General features: G+C 36.9%; 1 protein-coding gene across 1 annotated transcript in view; it reads right to left on the bottom strand.

The window, feature by feature from the left end:
- SLC7A11 (solute carrier family 7 member 11) overlaps window positions 1–26041 on the bottom strand; it is a 70753-nt gene that overhangs the window by 40701 nt on the left and 4011 nt on the right. Inside the window, 5 exon segments of the mRNA XM_032223950.1 lie at window positions 11604–11648; window positions 13104–13203; window positions 15011–15136; window positions 20881–20996; window positions 25299–25425. Of these exon segments, the coding sequence (XP_032079841.1) occupies window positions 11604–11648; window positions 13104–13203; window positions 15011–15136; window positions 20881–20996; window positions 25299–25425 (514 nt within the window).

The raw sequence follows: 26041 nt of genomic DNA, 5'->3' as shown, positions 1-26041 counted from the left end.
TGTTTTGGACATTCTTTTTACATTCTTTTTACTACTCACGGCCTCCCAGACGTTCTCGTTTCGGATAATGGCCCACAATTTACTTCCGAAGAGTTCCAACACTATCTTGCTAGTTTAGGCCGAAACAGCTTCCATGGATCGCCGTATTAACAGTGGCGTCAAATTTCCATGGAAGTCGCCTATACCCACGATGGGTGAAGAGGCGTCAAGTACAAGTACAAGTACATGCCCCAGTTGCTCCGTTCCACCCCGCAGGGAACGGTTTGGTGGAGCACGCTGTCCATTCTGCTAATGAGGCCCTCAGCCGAATGGGCCCTCTTCGCTGGTTTACTAGGGTGTCCACCTACCTTAGGGCTCAGCACACCATGCCCTGCCCAGTGACTGGCAAAAGCCCTGCTGAATTTTTAATGGGCCATAAACTACAGACTACCTTGGACTGACTGCACCCTCTCTATGCCACTACCTCTTTCCACTTCCATGAGCACCCAAGATCTTTCCTGATGGGGGAGGGGGTTTTCACATAGAATTTTGCAGGTGACCCCAAATGGTTGTCCGGTCACATTGTGAAAAAAATGGGGCTTTGTTCTTACAGGGTCCACCTCGATGATGGGAGACATTGGTGTTGGCATGTAAACCAACTCCACCGGTGTAACATGGAGTGGCCTCTGATCCAACCAGCCGCGCCTGTACGAACAGGCCCTACGAACGCCACCTGCCGGCCAGACAATCCAGAAAACTCTGTCCAATTCTGTCCAAAACTCCGTTGCATTCTCGTTGGCTGCCTTACCTTTGAAAGCTGGCGCCATGCTTGGGGTCGGGCCTCCAGCGCGACTCTCATTGCCTATTTGACCGTGCGATGAATCCGGCACTACTCCTCCTTTGGTGGCAGCCCCACCTATGGAGAGACGATCCCAGCCTGTGCGCAGACACGCAGGATACCTCCGGGACTACGCATGTTCAATCCAGGGGAAAGGGGTATTGTGTTTTACTAGACGTGGCCGGCAGGCAGCATTTAGGAAAGAGCCTCTGATTGGTCCAGGCGCGCCTACCGGCCAGCGGGAAAAATGCAGCTCACTCATTGGTCCCCTACAAGTATAAATAGCTGTCAGGCGGGGTTTGTTCAGTTCTGTCAGTTCTATCGTTGTTCGCATTAATAACGTTTAAGTGAATTGCTGCCTCCTCAGTTATTGACACCACAGGACACCAAAAGATGCACCCAAATTTTCAGCCTCTTTTAGCGGGGGAAAGTGTGTCATACTCTGAAAATTATGGTATTTATTAGAAAAAAACAGGAGGACTCCTTTGTATTTCATTAGTCTAGCAGGATTAAGTTTTTTAGATTATTTTTAAAGCAATTCCAAAATGACCATCAGTAATAAATACATATTTGTGTAAACCTCCCAAAATCATGGAAATAAGTGGGTAGCCATATAAATTTTCTAAATAATTTGCTATTATTTGTATACATTAATATTGTATAGTTGTGAATAATTGTCATTTTTATGTTATTATGCACAAAATATTTTATCTACTACTAACATAAAAGCTAAAATAAATATATCCAAACTGTAATTCAATATAATGCTCAGTTCACATTGAGTTGGGCTTGAGCCCTGCACAATGGTAATTGCAACTGTAGATAGGTTTTTCTCTATCTTTTTCATAGCTAACTATATCAGACAAGTATTCATTAAAAATGCTTATCTCCTAGTTAAAATACCAAAGATAATAGTGTTCAAATACTGTTGAAGCTGGAAACTTGAATTTTAAAACTTTAGATTTTAGAGTGCTTTTTACTTGTTTTTTAAAAAATTGAAAAAGTAAGCATAGCTTCTTTGGCAAACCCTGCTAGTATCTGAGATTACTAACATTTTAAAGTTTGGCTAGACATATCATATTTCTCGAAGTATAAGATGCACCAAGTTTTTGAAGAGGCAAATTAAAAAAAGTTTTTGCACTCTACAGACCTCCCAAAAATGGCCCATTTTTGTCAAAAAAAGGACATGCATAGCTTTTAGGAGACTTATACAGTGCTCTTGGGGGCTGGGGGCTGGGAGGGCAAAATGAGGAAAAAATGGCTCATTTTTTTGTGAAAGCAGGGCCATTTTTTGTCAAAAAATGGGAGCTGATGGTGGGACGACCTGTTTTCCCCTCATTTTTACACAGAACAGTATTCTGAGAGGTAGTCTCTCTGAAACCTGTGGTTAACAAGGCTGCCTCAAGGTGTTTTGATACCTGCAGGGAAGAACATGGCTATGTTTCCTTCTGGTGTTTCCATCTGAATCTTTCTTTGACAGTAATATGAGATCTTGTACAACAGTGATGTACTGTACAACTGTAATGTTATATCAACTAAGGATGTATACTCACATAAGGAGCACCCATAGGTTTCGTGGTTGTCAATTTGTCTTCAGATTTCTTGCCTGAAATAAGCACCTCAATTTGCTTAAAATAGTAAGGCTAGCACTAATGATTAGCTCCTGTTGCCCAAAAGCTATACAACTCTGACATTTTGCCTGACATTTCCTGTTTCCACTTATCTTTTGTTTCTCCAAAGAAAATAAAGATAATATCTATGGAATTTCTTTCGTGTTTATTGCCCAATGTCTTCTCCATACCCTACGTAGCTTTCTTGACCCTCTAACTTTGTTGTATTCCCAACAGTTTTTCAATTGACAGAGTCATCCTTAGAATCACCTGCTTACACATTTTATAGAACAATTCCATGATTCAAATAAATCTGTCTTGATCGTACTTATGTCTATCCCACAAATTATATATGGCTGATTACTAATTACATGAAGGAATAATGAGCTAAAAATTATACCATGTTTTTCTTTTACTCAATTAATCCTAAACAGATCTATGTTTGAAATAAGATTGCCTATTCTAAATGCTATGTTAAATGATGCTGAAAAATCTAGTTCTGAAAATAATACTATAGTCAATTTTAAAATAATTATCTCAAATTCTAAGAGATTAAAACTCAAATGCTAGCCTGCAGATGGAATAGTTTCATAGATGACACTATTCTAAAGGTAAAGCTTTCTAACTAATACACAAGCGGATAATTAATATAGATTATTATAATCTGCTTTGACTATTAAACGGGACAAGGAAAATTTCTGTAATATAATATGGGTACATGAAGAAACTAATGATAAAATTTCACAAAAATTTCCCTGATGTTTAGTCACACTTATATTGTACTGAAATTACAATATAATTATTTTACTGGAAATAAACAACAGCTTAATCTGGAGCCAAATGTATTTCATGTCACAAGAATCATTGTGTTTAGTTTCATGTATACTAACTTTTCAATTAAATTTCCATTCCATTTCATGAAAATGATATTATGCCATCTACTCCCTATAAGGCTACAGTGACTTGTATTGGATTATAATACATAAACTAAGATGTTGAAGATGGCAGGATGTACTGTAATGAATGTCTAAGAAATGAATACAAAAAATAGGGTTGGTAGTTGTGTTCTCTGTCTCTCTGTGTCATTAAAAAAAATCTAGTCATATGGAACTTGAACTCATTATTTCAAAATTATACTTTGTACAGAACAGACGGGAAAGGAAAAAAATGGAAGTCATGCCTTTCAAAGTGATGATAAGGTAAATAGGTACCTTTTACATTTACATGAACATGAGAGCTTTAAAGAGCATTTCTAGGATTAAGATATTCCACTATTGATTACATCAAGATAAAAAAAATTCACAATAAAAGCCTATTATATCTTCAACACTTATTTTGTACAGTGGCTTAATGCATGTTTTTTTAATGAAGTTGAATAATACAAAAAGAAAATCCACGATAGTCAAAGTGTTTCTTAATGGAGGACACTTCTGTCTTGCTAAGGAATAAAATGACAAAAATATACTTTTACCGCAATTCATGGATAGCTGGACAGTGTTGAGCTTCAGGGTTTAGGGACAATGGTTTGGTAGCACATTTTCTGATATTTCACCAGAAACTGTGGCTCACATTTTCAAACAGCCTCTAAAAATGTCAGCCACAGTTACTGGCAAAATACCAGGAAATCTGTTTTCTAGACCACAGTCATTACACCCTGAAGCTTAACACTTGCTCATCAAATACCAGCTTTGAAAGCCTATACCAATAGTTCATGGATAACATATGACAGCAAGCAAGGAAATGGCCTTTATTAAACTTGCCCTTTTAATAAAACAATTATGTGTTTGAAAACAATACATAATCCTGTTTCTCAAGTAGTAATTTTGTGTCGTCATAGTTCAAAGGAATATTTAAAATTTGAGCTGAATGAGTTTGCCTTTATGTATCTGTTGGTTTCTTTTTCCTGCTCTTTTTGTGTGTTTATATGTTAGTTTTGTTGTTGTTTTCCTGGATTTTATAATTTTAAAAAATAGGTTAACTATCTTTTAGGTTGAAGAAGTGTTTATTGCTACAAGCAATTAGCTTTAAGGAATAGCCTTGAACTATAGCAAAGAAGCAAAACTTTTATTGTACATTTACTTAACACAAACCTCAAAACTTTAATTACTAAAAACAAATTATAGATCAGTTCATATCTCAGAATTCTTATTCTGTAGATTTTGTGTGTGTGTACAAACGTGTGTTAAGCATTGTCTTGACTAATCATGTATTAAAGCTATACATTTTTAAGCAGGATTTATTTACAATACTGTTAGTACTGTATATTTTTCCATCTGAAATCTTTTCGTCCCCACTACCATTAACCCATAGTCCCATTTTTTCCAAAACCTTATTGGACTATTACAAACATCACTTAATTCTCCTCATGATATTGCCAAAAGCAAACTATTTTATCTTGTCATAAGCAAGGTTGACACTCTATCTCTGTGAAGGAATGTCTCTTCACAGCAGGCATTACTTTCCAAAGAAGCTAGTCGCACAATTCATATTCCAAAACAAACAAATTAAAAAACAACAATCATAAAAGTGAACCAACTTTCCCAAGGCCAATTGTTGTAATTTATACTGCAAGTAAATAAAGCACTGAACACCTCAACACTTTCTATTTTGTAAGTACAAATATATATCAAGACTATTCAATACAAGGGAAGACAGTTAGAATAAAAGATCAATACTTTTTTGTCTTTATAGCATCCATGGGCTGCCACCCTATAACCTTGTTCCAAGTGATCAATGCCCTTTGTGGCACAGAAGACTTGTAGATTCATATACACAGCTGCACAAGGGAATTTTCAGAGCATTTATTAAACAAAGTTGCTGAAATTCATTCCGAATTTCATGCCTCTTTGATCCAGGTCCTATTGAGATGCCTGGACATATGGACATCTTGTCCTACTATATGGGGAATGGCTTTAACTTATTGATCCTGGGGAAGTGGACATTATTGTGAGCTTGAGCACTTGCTCTTTAGACCCATGCACCTAGTTGGCTAAGGCTGCCTAAGGGGCGAAATATGGGTAGGTTCTAGCAATGTTAAATCTTTGAGAAAGGAGGTTATCCCATTACATCTTTGGGAAGTGTTGGTTTACACACTCCTCAAGAAGTCACCACTGGATATACCTTCATACTTGACCATTTTTCTCCGGTGTCCAATTTCACTTTTTAAAGGAAGACGATGGAAAATATGAATATGCACTTCAGTTTCACAAGACCCTGGATGAAGCATATTCCCCAACTGTTGCGGACTGGCCAGGAGGAATAGGAGTTAGTTCTATACAAGCAGCAGGCAAGCATGCATGTCCCAGCACCATTTGCACAAGCAGTGGCAGGTGCACTTACCACTTGTGCAAGCAGTGGGCATGCTTCCTGCTGCTCATGCAAGTGGCAATGCACGTGCACTCGCCTGAGTCCAGTTCCAAAGGGCTCAAGTATGGGCTGTGGCCTGGGATTGGGTACCCCTGATCTATACCTCTTTCTATCAAGATTCAGCATTGGACTTGGTACAGAAAAGCATTGGTCACACTTTTGGATGATCTGTGACAGAATTGTAATTGTAACTGTAATTGCTTTATTTGTATGCCGCCCTTTTCCCTGGGGGGACTCAGGGCGGCTCACAATTTCAGGGTGGCAGAAGTGGGATAGGGGAAGCGCATCCATCCTGGCTTGCCATGACGTATTGACAGCTTTCAATACCACCAGCCCATATCTTTCTGGATCAGCTTCAGTTGGTGCACAATGCAGCAGCACTGGCAGTTATATGTGCTTCTAGAATGACACACACTCCACCTCTACTCCTAAACTGCATTGGTTATCAATTTGTTTCCGTGCTTTTTTTAAAAAAAGCCTTACGGTATGATTTTTCTTAGGGACCACCGCTCCCCAATTAAATCTATCCATTTCATCAGGTCCAACAGGAGAATCATGCTCCAGGTGCCATTTGCCAAGGTGTTTTATCTGATGGGACCTGGGAGGCAAGCCTAATTTCTTAACTTAACCCTTTTGCAATCTTGTTTTTACTCATGTTACTTAACTGATTTGACTGGTTTTTATATTGTTTTAATTGTTGATTTAATGTATCTCACCCAGAGTCACCTTGGGTGAAATGTGCAGCCATATAAATTTGATAATTAATTAATTAATAAAAGTAAGTATATTCAGATTACTTTTTAAAGCATCATAAGAGCTAGTGATTTAACTAGATGCATTAGACTCTGGCATTCAACATTTTTGAAAGAGTTGGAATTTACTGTATTAATAATATATAAATTAAAGTAATATATTTCTCAATATTCTTAAAACTGGAAATATATTCACTATTTTGCTTTGTGTTTCCATTTCTTATTGACTTCAGATGTTAAATCTTTCGGGCATTAATTAATATAAATAGAAAGCAGACAATATATTAATTAAATATGACAGTCAGATTATTTAAACCTTTTTTTAAAAAAATGCAAAAGATTATGGAGGCCAGTCTGATATTTTGCTTTTCTGAAATGATTAATGACATGAAGCCCTGGCAACAAATGTGCAGCATCCTGACTTTCAAGAACAGAAGGAATAAATGAAGTGAGAATTACACTGAAGTAAGTCTAATAGACAAACTGACTAATCTAAGACCCCTCAAGGTTATAACAAAGCAATGCATTCTTTGGATTTCTACAGGCACTAGACATGATTTATCAACCCAAGAGCAGGCTTACAAATACTATACATCTCAATAATACATTACTTTCACAGTGTAACTTTTTAAACAATGATAAATAGACAGAACAGCCTCAAATTTATTCAACAAGCAGAAACAGATCATTTGCAAACTTCTGAAAGGTCCATTTCATATGTAAATAAAGAATTCTGCTCTATATTTCTTTAACAGAGCTCTTAGCGTAGCCATATCTATGTTTCTGGTCATTCTGACTGTTAAAGAATGTTGCCCTCAAGTGTTGCTGTTTTCATTTATCAAGTGTTGTTTCAATTCATTTATTGCATGTTTTTCATTTGGAACTAAAAACTTTAGAAGCAGTTCCAGATGCCAAATATGTAAATTAATTTGTTAGGATTCCATATTTATAGCCTAACACCACATTTTAATTTACCTAGATTTTTTTTTAAATGCTTTAAAATATATAGAAGATAGATGTTTTCCTGGGTTGGGATTTAATGTCCTAATTATATCGCTTGATAGTTTATATACAGATAATACAACCACAACTGAGTCCAAAATTCCCATTGTTAGACAAGACAGTTGTTAAGTGAAATCACATGAGCCCAGGACATTGCAACTGTCATAAATACCTGACCTTGGGACCATAGGAATGCTACAACCGTCATATAGTGTGAAAAGCTGTCCTATGTCACTTTTTCAATACTGTTGTAACTTTAAACCAGGGGTGGGTTCCTGCCGGTTTTAACCAGTTTGGTAGAAGAGGTTTCACAAATCTACTGTGCCAGTTAGAACCTGTTCCAGCTGTGGAAGGAAGGAAGAGGCTTCTTCAGAGGACCTCAGCATTGAAGCCCTCTCTGAAGCAGCTGAAAAAGGTACATGTGGGTCAGAGGGAGGGGGAGGAATTCAAACTTCATCCTCCTGGTGCTGTGCGGGGCTTTGGCCAAAGGCTGGAGGGAAGGACCCTAGCTCGCTTGTGCTCTCCCTCCCCAAGTGTAGGTTGATTGCAGGCGGAGCCACGTTGCCTTTTCAAACCTGTAATCAGTGAAGCTGGGCTGAATTTTTACATAGTTGATCCGGGGAAAGTGTATGTGCTACAGCATGGCTCTTCACCTGGCTTCCTGTCTCCTCCTGTGGTCTCCTCAGTGCTCGCTCATGCTCTCCCTCCCCAGGCCCCCATTTCTCTGTCTCTCTCTCTCACACAGAGAGAGAACTGAATAAAGCTATGTAAAAATCCAGCCCAGTTTCACTGATTACAAGTTTGAAAAGGCAACGTGGCTCCACCTGCAATCAAACTACACTTGAGGAGGGAGAACACAAGTGAGCACTGAGGAGACCACAGGAGGAGGCAGGAAGCCAGGCAAAGAACCATGCTGTAGCACACACACTTTCCACCAGCCCCTTTCTTTCAGAAGGTTTGGATCGGCTCCCCTCCAGCTTCTCTGCCTCTCCTCTCACCCCAACCTGCCAGAAGAAGGTGAGTGGGTGGGCTTTATTGCGTTCCAGGTATTTCCCACCCAGACAGCAGGTTGCATTTGCAATGAGGGAGGTGTTTGGGGAAGGCAGTGCGGGAATGGGGGGGATGGCAGAGGAACTGCTTTTAAGCCATTGGAAAAGATATCCAATCCAACTTGTAATCAGTGAAGCTGTGTCTGTGTGTGTGGGTCTGTTTGAGGAAGGAGGGGAAGGGAGAAGAAAAAGAAAGAAGGAAACTTCTTTTGCAAAGGAGAAAAACAAATGCTGTCACTTTAAATCAGAACTGAGCATGTCTGGCTGTGGAATTCTGGGCGTTGAAGTCCACAAGTCTTAATAACTTTAAATTGAAAAGGTGCAGGAAAGAACAAATTGGTTATATTGTTATATGGTTATATGGTTATATGTTATATGATTGTATGTTTTTGAAGTTTTGTGGTTTGTGCAATATGAGCATAGTGTTTCTAAAAGGGTTTGGATGATTCCCTGCATGTGAATAGAGCCAAACTTTTTCTAGGGTCATTATCTCATTATCTCTATCTGCCAGGCATGTGGAATGAGCCTCAGGCAGGTTTCTTTGTTAGCAGAAAGAAAGAAAAATAACACAGCAATTAGAGCTAGAAGGCTACTAGGAGGTCATCTAGTCCAGCCCCTGCTGCAGCAGGAAACCTTACATTGTATGGATTATTTTGGTGCCTCTAACAGAGAGGAAAATTGCCAGAAAGGAGAAATGGTTTACTAGGACAAGGCTGCCATGCAGAGGAAGGTAGAGATAGTCCTTGACTTATGACTACAATTGAGCCCAAAATTTTGGTTGCTAAGCAAGAGCTTTGTTAAGTGAGCTTCACCACATTTTACCCAATCCATGATATCTCCTGGTGAGTGACATCAAGTTCGCCACTCCCACCTGGTCACGTGACTGCCAAGCCACTCCCGCAAAACAGGCCACACCTATAGAATAGGTTCTAAAAATATTTGAAACCCACCACTGCTTTGAACGGTCACTAAATGAATGCTTGTAAATCAAGAATGTACTTCATTCTTATTGGATTAAGGTTGTTGTGTTATGCCTTTGACTGAACTCTTAGTAAGTGCCTGAAAAAGTCCATGCAGTTTTCAGAAGCAGCTTGCCAGTTCTTTTTCTGAGGGTTAAGAGAGAATGACTGACCCAGCTGTCTTCCTGCCTAAGGCGGGACCAGAACCCATAATCTCAAAGTCTCTAGCCTGGTGCCTTTAACTGCTGGATCAAACTGGCTATCAATTATTATTCTACAATTTATTTAATTAAATCATTCTTATGCTATCTTACTCTTTTCCATCATCTTGTTTCTAATTAAACGGTTGCTTAATTATCCTTTACCATATAAGCAATAATGTCAGTGTTTGCTCCAAACCAAAGGATGAAAGAAAGAATATTGTAGTCTGGGATTGGGGTGGGAGGCTTGAAAAGATGTTACATAACGTGTTTCTCTGAAAACATGACCCACCCCAATAATAAGCCCAACCCTAACTTTTGGGGGGGGCTAATATTACCCAACCCAAAAATAAGACCGGGGGGATGGGTATGGCCAGGATGCATGGCAGTGCGGGTGTGGAGAGGCAACTGTCCGGCTGCAGCTGAAGCCCACTAGCCTCTTGAGGCAGTGCAAATACTGCTTTTGCCCTTCTCTTTCTGGGCGCAGTGCTTCTGCTTGTTGGGCTGCTTCCCTGAAGCTGGCAGCTCCACATCCAGCTGCTTTGCTTTTCCCCTCTTCTTGGGAGGCAAATGGGAGGCTTTTTGGCAAACAGAAAGAAAATAGGAAGGTGGATTTTCCTGCCTATCATCCATTCCTCAAGCTCAGCACAGACTGAAAGCTATGCTGTGTATTATTTTGTTAGTCTTTTGTAAATCTTAAGTTTTCCTGACAAAGGTATCCCCTGCTGCTCTTGGATTTCCATTCAACTATATAATTCTTCAGCCTACATCACAAGACCTCAACTTTCTGATATCAGACACACAGTTAATATTTCTGAAGGATCAGCCAATAATTAAAATTGGTATGTGGGTGGGATTATTATTTTTCTATTTCTTTTCCAATTTTGAGGTAATGGAGAAGGATTTTGCTACCGTTTTGAACCAGGTAAAATACATTTAGGGATTTAAATATTCATGTTGGCCCACCTCAAAGTTGTATGAAAACATTTTGCTAATTTTCAACCATCTTACCAACGTGTTGAACTTCAGGGGTTGCAAAAAGCAGGGGGAAGGACAGCCTGTAGCTCTGCAATTGCAAGTTGCCAAACTTGAACTTATATGTGTCCAAGAATACATAACAACATTACTACATTGCACTGGTAGTAAAGTTCCATCACAATTCCAAAATCTTTAGATGGTTCCCCAATTAGATTTAAACATCAGACATTCATGGTGGATGGAGGCATATAAATATTCACTATAGCCCCAATTCTACCCCAAATTAAGGGATTGTAGAGTCATAAAAAGGGAGTTCTTACTGAAAAATTCTTATGTATCCATTTTACAAACAATGCTAAAAGACTAGCAAAACATCCTCACAGGATTCAGATTGTTAACATATTAAATCTGCACATAAATGGTTTAATTGTGTGCTTCCATTTAAAGCAGCAACAATTTACATGAATGTTGTCCACAGGGTCCTTCCTTATTTAAATTGGGTCTTAGTAGGATGAAATCACAAAACAACTCGACTGACTTATATCCAAGATATAACATCTGTTATAAAATCTTCATTAAGAATATTAACTCTCCCTTAGGGCCTTGGCACTGAAATGATCTCATATTACGAAAGGAAGATTTACAGATCTACTTGCTTATTAACCCAGGACAAGTCAAATCAAAACTAGCAAAGTTTGAAGCGATAACACGGTTGGACTTTGCAAAACAAAAACAATCTGACCATCATGAAACATAAGCTTAAACAGAATATAGGATTTGAATATTAATCTTTTCCCACTTTTTAACCAGCAATATAAATTTTAAAAGTTTAAGAATTTTGCTAAAAGTTAAGAAGAGGTGGGTACATACCTTTCAGGATTTTCCACTTCTTCAGTAACAAAATTGAGGTAAAACCTATAAAAATAAAGTTGCTGTTAATGCCATCATTCCCATAACAATTTCTATATATTACTTGAATAGCTTGTCTTAATATGTGCTTAGAATAAATGTGGTATAGGAGGAGAAGCGTAACCAGATTTATGGCATAGGGCCAACTACAAAATTGGAAGTAAGGCTCCAGTGCGGTGCCTGTTTTATATTACATCAAAATATTATCTCACAATATAAGTGTTAGTAAAAGTGATTAGCAGTTCTATCCATAGTTTTTAAAATCCTGTCTTTGAAAGAGTTAAACTGTATAGCAGTTAGTGTCTTGGACTGACACTGATATGACTTAGGTTGTAGCCCACTTTCACCATGGAAGCCCATTGGGCACTTTAGGTAAGGTTACCAAGGCTGGTAGTCCCAACTACCTCACAAGGTTCTTTCTGTGGTGAAAAATAGGAGGGGGTAATTTTCTATGTGCCATCTTAAGCTCCTGAATAAAAGACAAGATATAATTCTAGCAAACAAACCAAAAACTGCAAGTAATCTTGAAATAGCAGGAATTACTAAACTCTAATCTGCTATTAATAAAGGAGGATATTTGTAGCTCAGGGTTGAAATTAGGGGTCCTTGATGCTCTCTGACTTTGCTTGTTCTCTTGCAGACATCCGTTTATATTCTGATGTCTTGCCAGTCTGTGTGAGGATTGGGGGGGGGGATCTTAGGGACTCTTTGGTTTGGCTGTTTACAAATGGCTCTTTGGCAGTTTATTGATTGGGTGTTGCTTACTTGATTGTAAGTAAGCAATACCCCAATCAAGAAACTGCCAAAGAGACATTAGTAAACAGCCCAACCAAAGAATCTCTAAGACTTCCCGCCTTCACCCTGGCACAGACAAGGAAGATACAGAATATAAACTGACAGCAAACAGCACTCCTTAATAGCACTAATGATGTTACACAGTTAGGTAATGAAAGCTATATATGATTTCTTGCCTAAATCAAAAGAGCTTGATTTATAAATAAACAAAGGTTTAGTAGTGGCAGGATTCTAATAGCATTCTATAAACTCAAACCATAGAAGTCACCTTATGATCCAGTATAATTGAGAATCTAGAGTAGCAAAACTAAATCAAATGAAACCAGTATAATCTTATCTATTGTACTGAAACCCTGATAGCACTTTTCCCTTGGTTCCTCCTATGGAACCAGAGAAATTGAACACTGTCATATATAGCAACAGTTTTCCTGGAACTTTTCTTGTGCACCCTGAAATTGCAAATAATTCTGGAATCTGTCTCTGAAACTCCCTGTTTTGGAGTTCACATATGAAAAGTTTCATTAGGACAGAATCTCTTTCCACCCCATGTTTAGCTTCAAAGAGACACTAAAAGAAAACTTCAGGCAATGTCTCTGTGGGTTAGAATTTATTTCACAAGAAGGTTCTTAATCAAAAGCCATTCAGTAAATCAGCAGTATAACTTACCAACCAGAGTAAGCGTACATTCCAGAATAAAAAGCTAGAGGCAATCCTTTGACACTGGCTGCATTTCCAACAAATGCATCTTTAAAGTGTTCAGTTTTTCCTGGGAAAGGAAAAACAAACAAACATACCAAGGTTGATTTCAATTTTATTAAGGTTAAAATATTACCAACATCAATAACCCAGAGATAAATCCATATCCAGTAATTTTTTCCAGTTCAGTTTTATCTGCTCCAATTGTTTAGATAAATCAAAATAGTTTCTTTGTTCCTGCATGCCAGGTGGTAATAACACTGATAACATCTTCCATTATGAATGCATTCAGAACACAATCTGCATTTTAAGACTAATTTAAATTTCAGAAAAAAACTGAAACAATAGCCTACATTTTAAAATATATATTTTTTATTTCCCCATGACATTTTTGTAAGATTTCGGAGAACTTATTGCAATTTGTGGTCCAAGAATTGCAGCCCAATTTTGGTATCAACATCTTAAGAGGTTCTTGAATGATGCAACAGTGTTGCTGAAAATAAAACTTTAACCTTTTTACTTCTGATAAACTTACCAGTTAGGAAATTAAATTTAGCTAAAGAGCCAAGGTGGCGCAGTGGTTAAATGTAGCACTGCAGGCTACTGCTAGATCAGCAGGTCAGCGGTTCAAATCTCACCGGCTCAGGGTTGACTCAGCCTTCCATCCTTCCGAGGTGGGTAAAATGAGGACCCAGATTGTTGGGGGCAATATGCTGACTCTCTGTAAACCGCTTAGAGAGGCCTGAAAGGCCTATGAAGCGGTATATAAGTCTACTGCTATATTCTTAATTGTATCCCTTTAAGGTTTCCCAATTTTACCTTGGAGCCATCCTTGAAATACCATTTTTTAAAATTCAAGAACACAGACTTAGCATAAACTCATCACTGCCTTTTTAAAAGTGTAGGTGTGTGTGCACATGTAGAGATAATGTACACAACATGCTATAATATTTTGGCACTTATTTCTTTGCTTTTCTGTGTTTTTTTAAAAAAAATCTAGAGCAAGCAAATATTTTAATATTTAAATATAGTAAATAAAATTTAAATATTTTATTCATAATTGGCTTTCCACTATTAAATACCTGACTAATTAGGTGATGAGTACGGTAACTGTTACTCATCACCTAATTTCAGATTCTGGTTCATTAATTGGCCATAGCTTGGACAAATTACAGTTCTTATGTTGGAAACTGTGACTTAATCCAAACTGTACTTGGATCCCCTTCACACATACAGAAAGAGAAAGGGGAAGAAATAGTGTTCATAGTGAAGAAATAGTGTTGGAATAATAGTAATAAAATATTATTTGTGTAGTAAATCCACACTATTAGAGATTTTATATTATAACTAACATCTGCTACAAGCATAATATTACTGTAGCCAACAGCAGTCTAAAGGAATAGAACTCACTTATCTTCTTAAAGAACTTTAAACACTCTACTTAAGAAACATTTTAAGAGTGAACACCAATTAGTGGGAGTGGTGCTTTATACAAGAATGTTTCCAATAAAAAGAAAGGCTATAAAGTTGTATTACAAATACACTACATTATTCTATATAAAACATATAGTATAGAAGCTTGAGTCTTCCATCATTACAAGAATCTTTGAGACCCTATTTGCTTGTTTTTGATTTTGCTGCAAGAAACAATCTTTTGGTTCAACATTTAAAAATGGTAGATGGAGACTCAGTATGATCTCATAGCCAGATGCTGTGGTGTAAGTTTTATTTCCAGTTATTTACCTGACAGTATGGAACTTAAATTGAACAAGCAGAGACTAATTAAAAGATTTTTGCTGGCATAAGCACTCTTTGGTAGGGGCAAGAATGAGAAGGAGGGAGATGAAAGCACATAAAATAGCATTTTACTTTCATACCTCTAATTAGCTGCATAACTCCAGGGACTATAATTATCAAAATTGCTAGAAGCTTGCAAAAGGTTAGGAAAATCTGAAGGCGGGCACTCCAGCTGACACTCATACTATTCAGGAACATTACAACTGCTGGAGAAAAAGAAAAAGAAAAGTTAAAAGGAAGTATTTCTCATCCATTCAAAAGCACTATAAAAGCTCTGTTAGGCAAAACCTCTCCCACCATGCATCCCGGGCATTAGTGGAACAACTCACATTACCCTTACTAACCTTTACTGAGCAGTCTTCTTATAGCTTATTTTAAAAAAAACTTTACAAAGTATCATCAACTAAAAATCTCCATCTTCCAAAGCATCAATCATCGTGTTCTGTTAGCCTTCCAGTAAACATAATTAAGCTTGATCCTCATGGTAGGACTAGTTCTGATAATAGATGACTTGCTGTAATTCAAATTTTACTTATAAAGAAAAATATTTGAAGCCCAAATAAGGAGTCCTTGGTGCTCTCTGAGCTTGCTTATTTTTTTGCAGACATTTCATTACTCAAACTAAGTAATGACTAGCACTGATGATGTTACCTACTTTGGGTAATTAAACTTTGGTATGTATGTATGTATGTATGTATGTATGTATGTATGTATGTATGTATGTTCAGGATTACTATATTCAATAGTTCTTCAGTTGTGGACTTTACAAAATTGTAAATTCATGCTACATCTCTGCATACTCCTAAACAACTGTCTGCAGGTGGTGGTGTTTTTTGTAAAGAAATGGAAAATGGATAATGTAAAAACTCTCCTAACTCTTTCAAGTAGAACCAGTTATTTGAATTATAGTATTACAATAGTACAGTACCATGTCCAACCTCTCTGTAAGCAATCACATGAAAGAGAGCCATCAATGATGCAAAGTATTTTTGAGTCCAGAGTATTTCCTTTGAAGAAAGCTGTGTTCCAACTCAAGAAGCTTTTGCTTGATCCAACTGCCTTGATAATTATTTTGGAAAGGTTGCCCGGAAAGTGGTAATTTTATAAGAACTCTAGAAGAAACAGATTGGGTCTTTGAAAGACAGGATTCAACCTGGGCTATAAAGGTAGACCTCAACCTATGACCACAATTGAGCCCAAAATTTATGTTGTTAAGTGACACGTTTGTTAAGTCGGTTTTGCCCCTTTTTACTATCTTGCTTGCCACAATTGCTAAGTGAATTACTGCAGTTGTTAAGTTAGTAACACAGTTGCTTAGTAAATCTGGCTTCCCCATTGACTTTGCTTATCAAAAGTTTGCAAAAGGTATGACCCCGGGACATTGCAACCATCATATATACGAGTCATTTGCCAAGCATCTGAATTTTGATCATGTGACCATGGGGATGCTGCAATGGTCAGAAATGTGAAAAACAGTCATCAGTCACTTTTTTTGTTATTGTAACTTAGAACAGTCACTAAGTGAACTGTTATAAGTCAAGGACTACCTGTAGTATGGAAACTGCAGTGGTGATGCTTGTATATGACCTTTCAGGGGATCAGAATTGGCAGACTGCAATGCTCAAGGTCTTCTTTAGCATCTCAGGGGGGTTTGATATGGAACACAGCACTCATCAAAACTACCATTAAAAGACTGATGCCAAGAATGTTCTTTTTCCCAGTTCCTATTCCTGAAAGATTGATTCCAATCAATGGTGGAGGGAGAGTAGATCTCTATTGTATCTGGACACCTCTAATCTGTTGAGTCCCTCCATGATATTTTCTCCATCTACTTCTGTTTCACATTGTCATGAAGCTGCTAAAGGTGGTCATTGCTGATCAGAGCTTTCTTATCATTAATAGGCTGATAATACCCAATGCATCTTGTATTTTGGTCCAATAGGTAGTGATGAAGAATAAATTTCAAATGAACCCTTCCAAGGAAGAATGGCTTTAGATTGGGGGTTGGAATGATTCTTTCTTTGGGGGAATTTCCGTCTTTCACTCTGAATGAGGTTCAACTTCCCTACTCTAGAGTAGTTAATTATTTGGAAATTTCCATGACTTACAAGATACTGCTTGAAAAAGAGAGGGGACAGAGGGTGTTAAGCAGTTGCACAAAGAGTGTGTACTTTTTAATGCATAGATATTAATTTTAATATACAATATAGATAATATATAGTAGATTGAGAGAGCACTCTTACATTCCTGTACAAAAGGTAGAATACACACCTAATAAATAAACAAACAGAGTTTGGGTGTATCATTTTTAGCAGCCTATATAGTTTTGCTTGCAAAAAATACAAATGGACATAGTATATTAGCATTCATAGTTTTCTGCAGTTTTTATCCTTCAGTTTCTATATTCAAGGTCAAGTAGGAACCATAAAAGGCATGGAACTTTTCTTAATCCTCCTAGTGTTCACTGGCCAGCATATAAAGAGAACTAAGTACTAAATTAAATAAATAAAGCACATATATTGTTTTCTTGCGACATCAGATTTCTAATTCTCTTAGTAGCTAGACCCTCTAAGAATAAAATACCAGACAGAGACCAATGGACACACATATGGATCCTTTATAAATTATATCCCAAATAAACTGATCTGGGAGAAACAATATTTTCCTTAAAATTATTATATACACAAATATTAGATGGCATATATGGCCAGAGATGTTGTTATTATTGTCGTTCAATATGTTGCAAAATTTATAAAACACATACAGATTAATATTGTATAACATCTTCTTATACACTTTTGCCATACAGCAGTTCTAAAGAGCTTCATTAACCCCAGCTGTGCTCACAAACCACATGATATATGCCTAGGGTGGCATACCCCATTATTAAAGCTTCATGACTGCATCTCTTTCTGCAAGTGAAAAGGCCACCTTTTCCCTAGTAAAACAATCATTTGCAGGATCCTCATAAAAGAGAGTGTTAAATGCTCTATTAATTAATAGAGGCAGTAAAGCTTTCCCCAAAACAACCTAAATGTTTCACAATAGTAATGGCTCTTAGCTGCATTTCTGCTGTGCATGGAGATCATTTAAATGACAATCAAACCACTATTCCTTCTTGTTTCAATCAGAGCAAGTCTCCAAATAACTCACATTGCAATCTTCTTAGAATAAAGAAGTGGAATTTATAGTAGAATAGAGACCAGTAGCTTTTATGTCCATATCCCAAGTAAATTGAGATGAAAGCTTTACTAAGACAGCCTAAGACAGGATAGGACAGAACAGGCCAGACTGGACAGGATAACACAACCTTTATTGTCATCAAAAATGAGATTCTGTTTCCTGTTCTCAAAAGAAACTATATATCTACACATACACATACATAACACTTATATACACATGCTACATAGACACACAAACCCACACACACACCAGGGGTGTGTTCCAGCAGTCACTACTGCTGATTTGCTTGTGGGCACACCGCGCGTGCACACTGCACACACATGCACAGTGCAATAAAAATTGTTCTGAGCATGCGCAGAAGCAAAAAAAAAAACCAAGATGGTGGTGCCTACGGTGCTGCCAGGAGAACTGATTTGGGTACATGGCAGGCCTGGGTTGCTGCCAGTTCCAGCGACCCAGGCCGCCAAACCACTACCAGTTCGGCTGAACTCACCACTGACAAACACACATTTTAATACATAGCGAAAAGAGGAAACTTGAGAGTTCACAAGGTTGATGCTATATGGAACAAAACTGTGACTGAATGTTCTGCTTCGGATACCATGAAGCTTCCTCCCAGAAGGTAAAAAGGAAAGCAAGTTGTGAATCAGATGTGTAGTATCCCAGGCAGAGCCTGCTCAAGCATTGCTTTTTTGCTACGTCCTGGATAAAAGGAAGTGAACTGCAAATAATCTTTTCTGCCATCTTCATCATCCTGCACCGCCTACTTGCATCTACCCTAGGCCACTATATCTAGTCTGTAAAACTAATCTCCACATGACCACAAAGAATTAGTATCTATTATAGTCTTCTGCTATCATCCAGTAGTTCTCCATATTTTGGAATATATTTCTGATTTAAACCAGAGATATATGGTATTTTGGTCATAAATATCATTACCTAGAAAAGTTTATTTTTAATACTGAAATGCATTAAATCGGAGTATAAACATGGGATCTATAATAAATGTTTTCTATTCTCAAATCATAAATGTATTTGTTAGATAACTATTAGACTTAATTAAGCACCGAAAAACAATTGTTGCAAAATTTTTAACATTCCTTCAAAGTTATAGGAAAATATGAATAAAATATGATAAAGGAGAGATTACTAAATGCAGAATATATACCCCATGGCTATAATGTATATAGTTCATATATATACTGCTCCTCAAGAACTTTTGTAGAACTCAAAGCCATCTTCTCAACTGCTGTTTTTTTGGGGTAGAACCTAAGATTAAATTAAATTTAGTAGTTTCAAAACAGAGTAGAATGGATGACTGGAATTAGAAAACTGGCAAGGAAAAAGCGGAAGAGTTAATGGGATCTAATGAGTGTGTGTTTTTCATTTATGTTTTCTTTTCAGGGTTACGTTTAGGTAAAGCTGGGCTAACACCCTAGCCAGAAATGTTTTTGTTTTATTTTAATACCTAGCCACCAGCATTTTTCCATTTTAATAGCAAAAAATCCATTGCCAAATCTCATCATTGGCACGGGATCTGGACCCATTAATATTTCTGTTTTCTGTAATTTCAGTTATAGACTACCATCCAGTTCCATGATTGGATGATGTTTCCATTTAATTACTGTTTTCTTGTGGAACACTCAAGGCAGGATAAAATATCATGAACATTTAGTGGTCTGCCAAAATGATGCACCTTATCGGTCTTCTAAGGTGAAAATACAAACTCTGAAGGAATACACCCCATAGCCTGGAGCAAAGCAGGAAAAGTTTGTCTCCCAAATGCCCAATATATGGGCCTCTGAAAGCAGAGATTCCACAGTATTCAGAATGGCAGAGATGGTCTATCTATCTGATAAAAAAGCACTAAAACACTACAAGATTAAAAATTGAATTCCAATACTTTGCAACTTTCAACATCTTAATTTTTTGAGAATGTTAGCTATTACAGGTTCCAGCTTTTTCCTTATATTATAACTTCAATTTGTTGTGTGTTTCATTCTTTAATTTGTAATGTGTTTATCTGATTCACTGATATCTCACTGAAACATCTAATCCAAGGTGTACTGGTGTTTTACTTCTGAAAAACTGAACTTCAAAAAGAGAATGGCTTTCCCATTTTTCCTTAACAGAGAGTCTAGTTGACTATAGTTTTATAACAGCAGTCTTTCCCTTTGAACATACACCTACATAGAGTTACTTGCAATTGGTTTCCATATCCCACCATTAAATAACAAATTGGTTTTAATGATCTGTTACTTATCATCTGCCTAGTCCTGCGGTGGTGAACCTATGGTGTGTGTGCCACAGGTGGCACGGGGAGCCCTCTCTGCAGGCACATGAGCCATCGCCTAGCTCAACTCCACCACGCAAGTGTGCATGCCTCCCACCAGCCAGCTGATTTTCAGATCGCTGCCATGCATGCGGGAGACATTCATGCATGCATGGGGAGCAGGGGTTCATGCACTGATGCACAGTGGGGGGCAGGGGGGTTGTGTGACACCCACCATGGCCCATTTTTGGTCCCAGGAAGCTCTAGGGAGGCTTGCTATGCCCAAAATGGGGCATAGGGGGTCATGCGCATGTGTGAGAGAGCATGGGTTGGTTATGCACATGCACGGGTTGGGGGAGCCCAGGGGGGTGTCATGCACACATCTGCAGGGGGCAGGGCACATTGCATTACGGGTGTGGGCACGATTTTGGCACGCAGAGAAAAAGGTTAGCCACCACTGGCCTAAACCCTTATGTATCAAAATTCAATACTTACTGATTCCTACAGCTGTAATGAGTTTAACAGCAAGGTCAGGGATTTCACACTGTATAAACAATGGTTCCAATATGTACTGTCCAAATGCCAGAGAGATTACTGCTGTGGCAGCAGGGCTGGAAGAAAAAGAAAGAGGTTATTTTTCTAAGGAATGCCAAAACTACTAATTTTGTGCCTATATTAAATATAAATATGCATCAAACAATATGGATATCAAATTTCCAGAATACATTTATATCCATAATGGATCCTAAATAATAACTTGATAGCTCAACCATTACCACAAAAGCTTTAAAAGCTTTAAAAACAGAAGAATTAAACCTTGTACAGTATTCATTTTTTTAAAAAACAATTAAGAGAAATATCAAACAGCAAGTCAAGTTAGAACAATTAAAAGTTAACTCACACTCATCTGATCTGCTGTCATTGAGAATTATTATTATTATTGTCATTAGTTAGTAGATAAAGTTAATGTTTTTGATTTTACAATCTTTGAATCTTACTACTGGTTATCAGGTTGGATCTTTAGAAAAGTGAGCTGAGAACCTCTGTTAAATTTTAGCCTTACTGTATATGAACAGTACTAATTGAAGTTAGAAATATATTTTATGTAGATGTTTCTTTTGGCAGAGAAGAAAATTATCCTGCGATAGTTATTGGTTTGAACAAGCATTTTTCTTCAATCACACTAACTGCCATAATTTAAAAATGATTTTCCATTATTTGTTTTTAAGTCCCAGATTTGGATCAGTGCTAATTGATTCAGTACTCCCAAAAATTTCCAGAAGAGTAAGAAATCAAAACATTCATGTGACAGCATTTTGAATGACTGTGGTCATGTTAAATATGCAAATCTTTGTTGCTTGCTGAATTACATTGGGTGTATGTAGCAATAAGATAAATAGAAAAGAGGTATCTAGAGTGAGGCCTGAAAGAGGAAGTTATAAAGCATTTTAGTTTCACAGAAATGAAATCCTTTCATAATGTGAACCTGTCATATGTACACTAAGTAAAGGAATCAGGGGACTGAACTTTCTATGCATAAACTGATTAGCAGTTTAGTTCCATTTGTATGCTGTGTTTTTTTTAAAAACAGAACACAGTAAACAATGAGCGTTTTAGTATTAAAAAGTCTACAGGTAATTTTTTTCAATAAGTTCAGGAAGGATCCAGACAAACAACTCTTCTTCAGGTAACATGTCAAGTCATCTGCTTATGCCTCAAAAATATAACAGAATACCTTTTTCCATTCCACAAAAAATCATCTGCAATGTCAGATGAAACTTTATTACTTCAACAATGGTAGTAAATTAGTGTCTCCACCACACATAAAGACAGATTGCATGGTAATACACAAAAGGGAACCCCTCCCCCTACTATAAGTAATCTCCAGAAAACAAGAAGTCATTTAAAAATATCTGCAGCTCAGAATGATCTGTTCATTTCTGACAATATAATTCTTCCCGATCATAAAACCAATACTGATGCTTGGTTTGTCCAGATACAAGATCCCATCAACTGGTCCTCAACTATCATAGTTAGGGCTGGAATTTCTGTTGTTAAGCAAGGCAGTTGTTGAGTGAGTCAATCCTGATTTTTGCCATGGTTGTTAAGCGAACCATTCCCATTGCCATTTGCCACATGATCGGTAAGTGAATTCAGCTTCTTTCATTTACTTCGCTTGTCAGAAGCTGATTGGGAAGGTTGCAAATGTTGATCACCTCACACAAGAATGCTGAATTTGCCAGGCACCCAAATTTTGATCATGTGACCATGGGGATGCTGCAACAGTTATAATTATGAGAACCAATTATAAGTCCCTTTCTTCAGTACTGCTGTGTTATGAATTGAATATATAAATATGAATATATATATATTAGATTTCTTTTACAACCCCCGGTATGCCCAAATATGGGAGGAAGGTCACACTTCCACTCTCTGTCCTTCGGCTCGTCACAAGAGACCATCCAGGCAGAAACCCAATATTTTTACTGTTGCCTTTTTGTTACATTTTGTTGTATTTGTGTATTATATATATATATCTTCCTCCCATAATTGGGGCTTACCAGGGGTTGTAAAAAATCTAATAGATACCTTTCACCCTGGCTTCGCTGATAACGGATAAGAGCCTGTGGCCTAATGGCTAAGAAGTTTGCCTAGGATGTAATATAGCCCAGGTTCAAATCCCAGTAAGGGTATGGCTAGCTGATGAGAGCTAAATAGCTTGAAATAGATCTATACTAGTCTCCCTTTATTTATTTATCAGCACAAATAAAAAAAACCACAAATATAACAAAGGCAACAGTAAAAATATTGGGTTTCTGTCGTGATAGACTCTTGTGACGAGCCGATAGACAGATGATGGAAGCAGTTAGCTTCCTCCCATAATTGGGGGTTACCAGGGGTTGTAAAAAATCTAATAGATACCTTTCACCCTGGCTTCGCTGATAACGGATAAGAGCCTGTGGCCTAATGGCTAAGAAGTTTGCCTAGGATGTAATATAGCCCAGGTTCAAATCCCAGTAAGGGTATGGCTAGCTGATGAGAGCTAAATAGCTTGAAATAGATCTATACTAGTCTCCCTTTATTTATTTATCAGCATAAATATAACATATACATATACATGTACATGTACATGTACATGTACATGTACATGTACATGTACATATACATATACATATACATATACATATACATATACATATACATATACATATACATATACATATACATATATATATATATATATATATATATATATATATATATATATATAGCTTCCTCCCATAATTGGGGCTTACCAGGAGTTGTAAAAATGTAATAGATACCTTTCACCCTGGCTTCGCTGATAACGGATAAGAGCCTGTGGCCTAATGGCTAAGAAGTTTGCCTAGGATGTAATATAGCCCAGGTTCAAATCCCAGTAAGGGTATGGCTAGCTGATGAGAGCTAAATAGCTTGAAATAGATCTATACTAGTCTCCCTTTATTTATTTATCAGCACAAATAAAAAAAACACAAATATAACAAAGGCAACAGTAAAAATATTGGGTTTCTGTCGTGATGGACTCTTGTGACGAGCCGATAGACAGATGATGGAAGCAGTTAGCTTCCTCCCATAATTGGGGCTTACCAGGGGTTGTAAAAAATCTAATATATATATATATATATATATATATATATATATATATATATATATATATATATATATATATATATATATATATATACACATATATACATATATACATATATACATACATACATACATACATACATACATACATACATATATACATATATATATATATATATATATATATATATATATATATATATATATATATATATATATATATATATATGGTTGTGTTAAGCCCTGCTAAAGTGAAACTAACCTTTAGATGACTCTAACTGTTATCTCCAACTGTTTTGGAGGGAAACTTTGAGCATTCATATTTGGGTGGGGATTTTCATGTATTATGATTGATTAAGACCCTGTAGGCCCAGAGTATAAATTAAAGGCAATTGTCTGCTGTTCCTGAGTTTCAGTTTGAGTCAATAAATGCTGTTGTATCTATACTGCTCTGGTTCTTGCCTACTGAATCCCACTACACAACAGTTGCCAAATGACTAGTTCTAGGTTAAGTACTACCCTGTATTCAATCTCCAGAGGTTTATAGCTTACCTTTCCAATTTATTTTCATCAGAAAAATAAGGACATTAATGTAAACTATATAAAAATAAAAACTTCTGTTTAACTACAAATTATCTGTGCAGCTTAACTTGGACCATACCCAAATGTACAGTGCTTGAAATGTATCAAATCAATTGAAACTTAAATGTCTAAGACAATCTTTCATATTTCTAATTGTGTTGCCAATGTTATTTTGTGAGTCTAAGTCAGTCTTCTGAAGGTAAAGGTAACTTTCTGGATTGCTACCATTGAATATTGGCTAAACTTGAATTTAACCCTTTTGGGCTTGGGGCCACTTTGTTTTGCCAGCTTCATATCAGTTTTTTGGAGTCTCCTTTTGAAAACTAGGCTCCAAGTGTATGGAATTGCTATTGGAATACTGTTGGCTTTTGGTTTAGAGAGTAGCACAGCCAATATTTAGGCAACAAATTAAGAACATGAACTGATCATTCATTGGATATGTTACTGGTTCCAAATCATTAGGTTCTGAACAGAATTTACTGTTCTTGGAAACCAGCATGTTATTTATTTAATACAGCAGTGCCAAAATATAGATGAGCTTTTACTTTAGCTCTGCTTTGTCTTCAGAGACAAAGATGCGAAAGAAAACTTAAGAAAAACCAATAGATTGTGTCCATTGTTATTGTATTTATAACTGTTCTTTGATTTTCAAAGCACATAAGGAGTAAAATGGCAAGAAAACAAATGTTATGTTTACTTACCGTATGATGAGTAATTCTACCCAAACTCTTACAAAGGCAGGAAGTGGACCAAAAGCTTCAAGGATATATGTGTAATGCCCACCAGATTTCTTAATACTTGTGCCTAATTCTGCATAGCAGAGAGCACCTATAAAAAATAGAGTTAATTTTAAACTATTGTTTTGGCAAGGTTTATCAAAAAATTTCACAATCAGGGGACAGATGTTCATTTGTTATCAATAAGCAGATTTATATTTCACTGGTGTCTGAAATACTCATGTAATAAACTGACAATTATTTACATTTCATTTTCCTCCAGGAAACTATCAGTCATTAACACAAGGTCAGTTCAGGTGAGCATATAGGGAAATGTCAGTAGGAAGTTGAGCTACTGTTTTTCTTTTCTACAATAGAAGAAAATACATGAGATATACTACATGGGGTTTCAATTGAACTTCCTCTCCAAGAATTTCAGTGTTGTGAAGCCTTAAGATAGAATCCTCTTATCTTCCAAAGAACCCAGAATGGCTTGCTATAGTCACCCTGATTTTTAAAATTATTATGGTTGGTTTCATAGTCACCCAGATATTTAGCCTAGATTTCACATCATTATACATTCATTAAGCCTTCCCAGAAGACTTTCCTTTTTTCAATAAGTCTTACATCAATCATTGCAAACAACAAATTATTGTTATCAGTTCACAATAATGTGAAGTCATGGCTGCTAGTTCTTTAGCTGTAGTGGCCTTCATAAGCATCAAATT

This window comes from Thamnophis elegans, chromosome 9 (assembly GCF_009769535.1).
Source record: "Thamnophis elegans isolate rThaEle1 chromosome 9, rThaEle1.pri, whole genome shotgun sequence".
In the NCBI taxonomy this organism is placed as follows: domain Eukaryota; kingdom Metazoa; phylum Chordata; class Lepidosauria; order Squamata; family Colubridae; genus Thamnophis; species Thamnophis elegans.
The sequence above is the reverse complement of the archived record's forward strand: the minus strand, read 5'-3'. Positions and strand labels throughout refer to the sequence as shown.